Source organism: Oncorhynchus keta, chromosome 28 (assembly GCF_023373465.1).
Source record: "Oncorhynchus keta strain PuntledgeMale-10-30-2019 chromosome 28, Oket_V2, whole genome shotgun sequence".
Lineage (NCBI taxonomy): Eukaryota > Metazoa > Chordata > Actinopteri > Salmoniformes > Salmonidae > Oncorhynchus > Oncorhynchus keta.
Genome location: NC_068448.1, coordinates 61,173,242 through 61,184,076, shown reverse-complemented (window position 1 = coordinate 61,184,076; position 10,835 = coordinate 61,173,242). Strand labels below are relative to the sequence as shown.

General features: G+C 45.1%; 1 protein-coding gene across 47 annotated transcripts in view; it reads left to right on the top strand.

Moving 5' to 3' along the window:
• Positions 1-10,835, top strand: part of LOC118372588 (rho guanine nucleotide exchange factor 4) — a 160,175-nt gene that overhangs the window by 25,637 nt on the left and 123,703 nt on the right. Inside the window, exon 1 of one of the 47 annotated variants that reach the window (XM_052483457.1) lies at positions 9,043-9,203. The exons of the other annotated variants lie outside the window; for them this stretch is intronic. Within the exon in view, the coding sequence (XP_052339417.1) occupies positions 9,165-9,203 (39 nt within the window). The 5' untranslated portion in view covers positions 9,043-9,164. Of the gene's footprint in view, positions 1-9,042; positions 9,204-10,835 lie in introns of those variants that run through there. 47 annotated transcript variants of the gene reach the window in all.

Genomic DNA, 10,835 nt, shown 5'->3' with positions numbered 1-10,835 from the left:
CCCCCAAAATATTTCCACTGCATTTCAGCCCTGCAACAAAAGGACCAGCTGACATCATGTCAGTGATTCTCTCATTAACACAGGTGTGAGTGTTGATGAGGACAAGGCTGGAGATCACTCTGTCATGCTGATTGAGTTTGAATAACAGACCGGAAGCTTCAAAAGGAGGGTGGTGCTTGGTATCATTGTTCTTCCTCTGTCAACCATGGTTACCTGCAAGGAAACACGTCATCATTGCTTTGCACAAAAAGGGCTTCACAGGCAAGAATATTGCTGCCAGTAAGATTGCACCTAAATCAACCATTTATCGGATCATCAAGAACTTCAAGGAGAGCGGTTCAATTGTTGTGAAGGCGGCTTCAGGGCGCCCAAGAAAGTCCAGCAAGCGCCAGGACTGTCTCCTAAGGTTGTTTCAGCTGCGGGATCGGGGCACCACCAGTACAGAGCTTGCTCAGGAATGGCAGCAGGCAGGTGTGAGTGCATCTGCACGCACAGTGAGGCGAAGACTTTTGGATGATGGCCTGGTGTCAAGAAGGGCAGCAAAGAAGCCACCTCTCTTCAGGAAAAACATCAGGGACAGACTGATATTCTGCAAAAGGTACAGGGATTGGACTGCTGAGGACTGGGGTAAAGTCATTTTCTCTGATGAATCCCCTTTCCGATTGTTTGGGGCGTCCGGAAAAAAGCTTGTCCAGAGAAGACAAGGTGAGAGCTACCATCAGTCCTGTGTCATGCCAACAGTAAAGCATCCTGAGACCATTCATGTGTGGGGTTGCTTCTCAGCCAAGGGAGTGGGCTCACTCACAATTTTGCCTAAGAACACAGTCATGAATAAAGAATGGTACCAACACATTCTCCAAAAGCAACTTCTCCCAACCATCCAGGAACAGTTTGGTGACGAACAATGCCTTTTCCAGCATGATGGAGCACTTTGCCATAAGGCAAATGTGATAACTAAGTGGCTTGGGGAACAAAACATCGATATTTTGGGTCCATAGCCAGGAAACTCCCCAGACCTTAATCCCATTGAGAACTTGTGGTCAATCCTCAAGAGGCGGGTGGACAAACAAAACCCCACAAATTCTGACAAACTCCAACCATTGATGATGTAAGAATGGGCTGCCATCAGTCAGGATGTGGCCCAGAAGTTAATTGACAGCATGCCAGGGCAGATTGCAGAGGTCTTGAAAAAGAAGGGTCAACCCTGCAAATATTGACTCTTTACATCAACTTCATGTAATTGTCAATAAAAGCCTTTGACACTTATGAAATGCTTGTAATTATACTTATATAGTAACATCTGACAAAAATATCTAAAGACACTGAAGCAGCAAACTTTGTGGAAATTAATATTTGTGTCATTCTCAAAACTTTTGGCCACGACTGTACTTCACATACCATGAGTAGGTAACGCTTGTCAATAGTCTGTTACACCTTGGTATTCCAGTAAAGCACGTTCTCATGAGAAACCATCTGTCAACTTGCGGGGTGAAAGAGAGGAATTACTTGCTCGGATACTTCATAATCCTTAACGTTCCCTAATGTCCTGGGATAGCCCTCTCTCTCTCTCTCTCTCTCTCTGTGTGTGTGTTTATTCCTCACAATAGTGTCACTTGACAGGAGTGTGTATTGCACCTCAAAGAACGAGACTGTAATGGCAGCCATTACATTTTTGGAGGCTCAGACCACAGGTATTGATTTGGTTTGGTCTTTGACTCACAGTTCTTAGGAAGAATGTGAAAGTATGTAAGTGCATCCTACTGCCTGGTTATCCCTGCACACAATCTCTGTTGGTGCATCTAATGACACACAGTGAGAACCCCGAACCTACCCCTCTCCACTATGCCCACTCAAAGCCACTAGTCAGCCTGCAATACCCCACACACTCACTGGCAAGTCACCTGTCACCACACACACTAGTCACCACAGGAGCTGTCATCTGGCTGAGCCGGTTCAGAGGAGAGGGGAACTCGAACACACTCAAGGGCAACCACAATGCTCTGAGAATGAGCAGATGAAGCCACACGCACCCTGACCTTGAGGAATTGAGGAGAGTATAAAGGAAAGGAGAGCAGGAGAGGAGAGGGGGAGGTGAGATGGGGAAAGAATAAGAAAAGGGGATAGGAAAGTAGTGGGGAGGACAGAATATAGAAAACAGGGAGAGTACAGTAAAAGTGAAGGACCTAGCCACTCATGACACTGCTGGTCCCAAGCCAAGGCCTGGGCTTCCATAATAACCGAGAGGCATTGTACTGTCCCTGGGAAGAGACTGGAACAGAGGGGAGTGGAGGGAGGGAGAGGAGAGGCGCTGACTGACTGGACACACTGAGAACACAGCAGCTGAAGTGTTTTCGTATGTGGTTCACGTCTCTGGAATGAATGTAAATACTGTTAGAGAAAAGGGAACAACTCATTGTAAGAGCAAACTTCAATGTGAAGTTCAATGTGTAGGGTATTCCCTCAAACTTAGGTATGTTGTTGTTGTCTGTGGTGAGTTGATGATACATTCACTGCTAGCTGCAGCAGTTAGCCATGTGTAAGGCCATGCTCTCTGTTTAGCCTTGTGATTTGGGTTTCCCTAGCTGTCTTGCCAAACAACAAACTTGCTATCTTTGTTGTTTTATTAGGATCCCCATTAGCTGTTGCGAAAGCAGCAGCTTCTCATCCTGGGGTCCAACACAAAACATAGAACATGACATAAAACAGAACATTAAGAAACTAGAACAGCTCGAGGATTAGAACTACATAGCCTACATATCAATACATACACACAACATATCTGGGTCAAATAGAGGAGAGGCGTTGTGTCGTGATGTTGTTTTTTTAAAACCAGGTCTGCAGTTCATTTGAGCAATATGAGATGGAAGGAAGTTCCATGCAATAATGGCTCTAGGACCAGGCCAAAGGACTTCGGCTTTCACATTACATTTCGGAATCTCTCTCTCTCTCTCTCTCTCTCTCTCTCTCTCTCTCTCTCTCTCTCTTCTCTCTCTCTCTCTCTCTCTCTCTCTCTCTCTCTCTCTCTCTCTCTCTCTCTCTCTCTCTCTCTCTCTCTCTCTTGTCCTCACTTTGAAGCAGAGGCCTCTGCCATACGTTCTTCTCTGGTATTAATTCAACCAATCAACATTCCTTCTCACAAGCATTCCTGTTCCCCATCTCATTCTCCTTTTCTCTTCTTCTCTCCTTCTCTTCTTCTTTTCTTCTCCCTCTTTCCCACAGAAAACTAAACAAAAGCCAAATGCAGAAAAAAACATTGTCTGACCCTGCCAGTGCAGTACCAGCCAGTCACATCAGAGTCACTGCCATCGGTAGAATAGAGGCTGGCCCTGGCCATGGCATGAAACCCAGAGTCTCTATTTTGTTGTCCGGGTACCCAAGGCAAACCTGTAAACCTGTATAGCAGACACACAATAGCCAGGGCTGTTTCTAACCACTTTCCCTTAAGCAATAAGGCCCAAGGGGGTGTGGTATATGGCCAATATTCCACTGCTATGGGCTGTTCTTATGCACGATGCGACTGGGAGTGGTTGTATACAGCCCTTAGACATGGTATATTGGCCATATAGCACAAACTCCCGAGGTGCCTTATTGCTATTATAAACTGGTTACCAATGTAATTAGAGCAGTAAAAATAAATGTTTTTGTCATACACGTGATATAACACCGGTGTCAGCCAATCAGCATACAGGGCTCGAACCACCCAGTTTATAAATGAATTGATATACTATTCTCGGTCGGCTCTCACGAGAGGACATTAACACTTCAACCTGTTCTAATAAATAGACGGATGTTTTAGATTATCATATTGAAATGGCCCATGGGGCCCTGGTCAAAAGTAGTGCACTATATAGGGAATAGGGTGCCATTTGTGATGGCAGGCATGTCTCTCCTCTGTGAGGTTATATAAGGTTATAGAGGTTAAATAGGGACCACAGACAGAGGCAGCTGCTGGCATTGGCCTAACTAACCTAAGGATGTGTCACTCTGTGGACTGGTGATAGGTTGATAGCTGAAGGGTGGACAGGGACATACATGGATGTCTATGCAGGATAGTGGAGTGGATCCTGTGTAGATGGACATATTGCTAACTGGACCCCATATGCTCTGCTCTCAGAATAGACTGGAAGCCCCCTGTTACACACACACACACACACACACACACACACACACACACACACACACACACACACACACACACACACACACACACACACCAAACACACCACACACAAACACACACACACACACACACACACACACACACACACACACACACACACACACACACACACACACACACACACACACACACACACACACACACACACACACACACACACACACACACACACACACACACACACACACACACACACAGCCTTGGTGTCATCCCATCTATAAATGGATCACTGATGATTCAATGTGTAAAACTGTTCAACAACTGTTATTAAACCAGTAAACATGCCATGCAGAGCCAAGGGGAATTTGGGGGGATTTTTCTGATATCAGTCAACATTTACAGCTGTTGTCTGCATAGTTAATGGGAAAACTGTACAGATGTATTGTTAGCTCTAATTGGTTTGATGTGAATACATGACTCAGGTGTTTTCTCTAGTTATTTGATGTTTTTATTCCTAATCATTTCTGTAGGCTAAAGGAGATTTTGAAGTTATAGCTTATAACAAGGACCCAGAATTTCCCTGGACTGGTCACATTGTCAGGGAAATCTCCTGACCCAAGCTAAGTACAGTAATGCTTGGGGCCTTACTGAAGTCTATCTATAAGCAGTTTGTGTGGTTTGTTTCTGCCTCTGACTGACTACCCAGCAAACCAGGAACATTCCCAGGACATTAGTGAACATTCCCATTAAGTTATCTGACCTAAATAGCTGTAGCATCTCCCTCCGAGCACATCTGGTGTTTGGGTTAGAGGTAAAGATAAGATGTGCCCTTGGCATCAGGATATCAGGAACTGCTCAGAGAAAGCAATTGTAAGCAAAGCCTCAGTAGAGTAGGGACGTACTGCTCCATATGAAATGATAGTCTGGTCAGCTTACTGAGGTTAGCAAAGTTTTATTGAAGAGTATGAAAATGTATTCTTATTTTGTGTGTGACTGGTGGATGCTGCTGGGTGTGAGTGTGGTGCGGGGAATGAACATTGAAATGCAAACCAAGTTTATGAGAACCGGAGGAAACTCCGTAAGAGAACTGGCGGGAAGTCCATAAGAAAACTGGAGGAAAATCCATAAGAGAACTGGAGAAAACTCCATAAGAGAACTGGAGGAAACTCCATAAGAGAACCTAAGTAAGCTCCATTAGAGACCTGAAGGAAAATCCATAAGAGAACTGGAGGAAACTCCATAAGAGAACCTGAGTAAACTCCACTAGAGACCCGATGGAAACTCCATAAGAGAACCTGAGTAAACTCCATTAGAGAACTGGAGGAAACTCCATAAGAGAACTGGAGGAAACTCCATAAGAGAACCTGAGTAAACTCCATTAGAGAACATGAGTAAACTCCATAAGAGAACTGGAGGAAACTCCATAAGAGAACCTGAGTAAACTCCACTAGAGACCCAAAGGAAACTCACTAAGAGAACCTGAGTAAACTCCATTTGAGAACCTGAGTAAACTCCATTAGAGACCTGAAGGAAAATCCATAAGAGAATTGGAGGAAACTCCACTAGAGACCTGAAGGAAAATCCATAAGTGAACTGGAGGAAACTCCATAAGAGAACTGGAGGAAACTCCATTGGATACCTGAAGGAAGCTCCATAAGACAATCGGAGGAAACTCCATATCAAGGGGATTTGATTCATTTTAGAAAGTACAATGCATCCAGAAAGTATTCAGACCCCTTGACCTTTTCCACATTGTAATACGTTAGAGCCTTATTCTAAAATGTATTACGTATTTTTATTTTCATGAATCTACACATAATGTAGCTACACACAACTCTTACTGACAGTTGTGGCTGCTTTGTGTTGTCTCTACCTCCTTGCCCTTTGTGCTGTTGTCTGTGCCCAATAATGTTTGTACCATGTTTTGTTCTGCTGCCATGTTGTGTTGCTACCAGGTTGTTGTCATGTTGTGTTGCTACCATGCTGTGTTGCTGCCATGTTATGTTGTTGTCTTAGGTCTCTCTTTATGTAGTGTTGTCTCCAAGCCATGAGGTCGAATGAATTGTCCGTAGAGCCACTCCTCAGTAAAAGGCACATTACAGCAATCTTCGATTTGATATGGTTCTGTCCAACTGTAATTGTATATTCATGTTAATTATTATATAATGTTTTGTGTTTAAAGTGGACCCCAGGAAGAGTAGCTTCAGCTTTGGCTGTAGCTAATGGGGCAATAATAAAATAAAATTGCAATTACTAATTAGGTTTTTATCTTACATTAGGATGATAACATTCAAATAATGTTTTTGATAACAAGAGCTTATTTTTATCAGATGCGTGTTTTTTTTGTGTGCTCAACATCTGTTACAGCCACCACACAGAACATTCCTCCAAGATTCCTATTAGGTTTCCAGGTAATGTAATAACAAACCTGGGCAGTTTTTGTGTTATTATAACTTTTGAGGCAACCTAATGAATGTTCTGGAACATTCACACAACCAATTTTGTTTTGCTGGTTGGTCCCATTCTGTGTGGTCAAGTGAAGTGACCACATTAAGAACTTGTCCATATGGCCACATGGTGTTCTTGTCCCAACCTGGGATTGGTTACAGGCATGACACAGTGTGACCTTTTATACTTCACAATAACAGGAAAACTGTTCAACCAACCAATGAGAATCACTTCCTGTTATTTCTACCTCTTCTGATGTGTCATCATGGAGGTATGATCCATCCATCCAGATCAGTCAGTTGGTCAGATGTTACGATCCAGCAGCTTAGAAAAAGGCTCAGCCCATTCCCTCAGTTCTAAGGGCTGAGCTGTGTAGCCAGGGAAGCTGTGTAGCCAGCACATATCCATTTTATTTCAGTCCTTCTGGGAAGAGGAGCAGGCCAGAGCCAGAGTTGCCTGAGAGAAAAGGCTGAGTCATCATGGCCTACAGCTCCAGCTCCGGGAGGAAATGTACTGTTTTCTTCTGTTACTGCTGGCTCTCAGCTCTATCTGAAATACAGAGCAGCACGGCTGCAGAACCCATTAAATATGCTTTTATTTGACACGGATGATAGGTTCAATTCAGAGTGTGCAGAGACGCATGAGGTGTGGAGGGGGAGGGAGAGATGGTGGGTGGTAGGGAGGGAGGGAGAGATGGTGGGTGGTAGGGAGGGAGGGAGGGAGTGAGAGAGACAGAGAGTGGGGTAAGGGAGGGAGGGAGAGATGGTGGGTGGTAGGGAGGGAGGGAGGGAGGGAGGGAGGGAGGGAGAGGGAGGGAGGGAGGGAGGGAGGGAGGGAGGGAGGGAGGGAGGGAGAGAGTGGGTGGTAGGGAGGGAGGGAGAGATGGTGGGTGGTAGGGAGGGAGGGAGGGAGTGAGAGAGACAGAGAGTGGGGTAGGGAGGGAGGGAGAGATGGTGGGTGGTAGGGAGGGAGGGAGGGAGAAAGAAAGAAAGAGAGAGACAGAGAGTGGGGGAGGGAGGGAGAAAGAAAGAGAGAGACAGAGAGTGGGGGAGGGAGGATGGGAGGATGGGAGGGAGAGGAGGGAGGATGAGAGGATGGGAGGGAGAGGAGGGAGGGAGGATGGGAGAATGAGGATGAATTGACATGGTGTAATGACGTGTTGACACAGCAGAGGGCGATGTGTATCTATGTTCTGTCATTGTTGCGGGCATTGAGATTAGCCACGATAACACAGGTTTTACAGGTCTGGTTGCATTGAGAACTAATGAAAGCAATATGCCAATGTAGGGACCGTATGAGAAGTCTGTCAATGTATTAAATGAAAATCAAAGCCAGTGTTTAGACTTGCTCTTCACCACAGTCCCTAAGTATACCTTCAACATGACCCTTTATAACACACAAATACCTGAAAATGCATGTTTCACGTTGGAACGATTCTCCCAAGTTTGTATCACTCTCCTGTCTCACTCCTCTTAATAACAGCATTCCCCCTGTGCTGTTTTGGCTAGTTCCGTTCAGTTCCGCACGTGCCTGTTCCGTTCCTTTCTGTTGATATACAGTGTTTACATGGCCAGTCTCTGCACTATGTCTGGTATCCTCTATCCCTGTCCAGAGTGCCTGGATCGCCACAGCTGGGACCGCGTAAAGATGACATGTTAGATGTGTAAATAAAATCTGTTCAAATAGTCTTCTGACCAACTTTGTCTGCCTTAATCATGCTGAAAAGTGTGTGTGTGTGTGTGTGTGGGGGGTTGCATGTGGTTCATTAAGCTCTGAGTAATGTTAAAGATATCATTTATCTGTTGATTTACAAGTACCAGTAGTTACACTGTACACCTTTGCTGTTGATCTGTACAGCTGGATCTGTTGCTGAAGCAGTTCATGACACCTGTGTTAGAACCAGAACCAGACCTCCTAGAACTCTTAGTTACTATAGATCCTTTAAGTGCTGAGCTCCTCCTCTAGTGTAAACCACTTGGAACACCACTTTTGTGGGCTCTCTGAAAATACTTAAAAACGGCTTGCCTGAAACGATCTCGCTCTCTCTCTTTGGGGTGTCCGAGCCACGTGCTGAAACATTTAGTGAATGTGGGGGAGGTATGCAGTTCTCTCTTAAACACTCGTAAGTAACACTAAAGTGTGGACATTAGAGTGTGGACTACAGGCTGCTTGCTTATTGCAGCACAATAACTCCTATGTTAAACACTTCCAGAGTAACACTAGAGTGTATAACTAGACTGGAGGCTATGCTGCTTATTGCTTATTGCAGGCACAAGGCCTCCTATGTTGCCCTGTGGTGATAAGCTCTCATTGTTATGCAACTCCTTAGCAGCATAAGCTTCTGGCATGGCTCCTTCCTTCCCTCCCTTCTTCCGTCGTTCCCTGTCTTTTTTTCTCTCTCTCTCTCTCTCTCTCCCTCTCTCCGCTCCCTCCCTGTCGGCTCTAAGTCTATTTAAAATAGCAACAGGTTAAGTGAGCATGAGGCTAGGAGAGCTGCCAGGACTACAAACCCTGTGCCGGAGCACGGCCTGGGAGTAGAGGAAGAGAGAGGGGGAGAGACGAGGGGTCTCTCTCCTCCACCAGCACAATCTCAAAAATGCTGAGTGTTATGTACTTCCTCCGCTCTTTCTTCGAGGTAAGGGATCTTCGCTTTCCTTCTTTGACTCTCTGAGGTAAAGGGAGTACTGTTTTCCTTCTCTTTCTCACTCTCTCTCTCTCTCTCTCTCTATTCCCTGTTTCTTTCTCTTACAGGAACTTTTGTTTTTGTCTCTTAGTGTTGTTCCCACACTGGGATAGAGAGGGAGTGGACTAGCTAGATTTACTGAGTGCTAATTTCACGTTTGTTATCATGAGGTGGTTCTCTCTCATGCAGAACTCAACGGCAGACAGAAACTCCTACCTCTGCTGTTAACCGTCAGTGAGCCAGAACAAGATGTCAGTTGTCCTGTTAAAGTGTTTGGTTGTTTGGTGTGTCAGGTGACAGGGTCATTGCCAAGATTGAACCACACTGTATGCTCATTTTCCAGTATTGTAAACTTGCCTCTTCTGTGTGAAAAATGTCTTACTGATAGTAATGTGAGGGCAGTTTTTATCTACCATTCAGATTGAAATGAGCACCTGGGTTTGCTTTGTAAATGTTTTCTCTTCTTGTTAGTGCTCCATAGTTCTTCTAGGTTTAAAAAAAAAAAGTTTCTGTGATCTAACTGCTCAGATGTTGATGGCTGGTTGGCCATGGACCATGATGCCTGTTTGGATCCTGTCCCTATTCACACGCACACGCACACGCACACACACACACACACACACACACACACACACACACACACACACACACACACACACACACACACACACACACACACACACACACACACACACACACACACACACACACACACACACACACACACACACACACACACACACACACACACACACAAACAATGGGGCGTCCTGCTTTATTCAGGAGTGAAAAGCCTGATGTTCCCCCAGCATGAGGCTGGCGGTAGAGTCAGGAAGAGGAGTCACAGCAGGTAAAGACCAGAGTATTATCAGCTTTACCAGGAGGCTTTGAGGCCGGCTGGTTTCACCTGTTGCTGATTACAACACTTGTCCTGTTCTATCTCCTCCATGGAGACATTGAACTGGTCTGTTGTTTAGATCATTATGGGATTTAGCTCTCCGTGCCTGGGATGCACCTGTTGCCATGGCAACCGGCCGATCAAATGTCAGGGGCGGGTGGCAACCAGCAGATCAAATGTCAAAGGCAGGTCCTTATGCAGGAAACAGGAAGCAGGAATTTGAAGTTTATCTAATAGGTTTAGTGGCGTGGGGGGGCTCACTTTGATCATCATAGTCCCGTGTGGCTCAGTTGGCTAAATTACTAAAAATGTCAATGTGTGGCAAAAACCACTCATATCCAATCCCTCACATTCCTTAGTGGTGACAGACTGGAGAACACCAACCATACTATAGGGATGTGACAAATAGAACACATTTCTTAACATTTAAACTTTTTGGGGGGTGGGGGTTCTGTTAAAATTATAAGAATAATGTATTACGTTTCATGTGAGTTCACAATGCAGCTTCACTGCTGCCAGCAATGGTTTGGGTCTCACAGTGCATCCCTTTCAGATGGTGAAGCATGGCACATGTACTCCCATTACTGTACCTCAAATTCCACCTCACAAAGTTAGCATTTTCTTTTCATTTCACTTCTTAAAGTATTGCCATACAGGACTTGGCTGCTGTCGCTTACCTTTCTCTG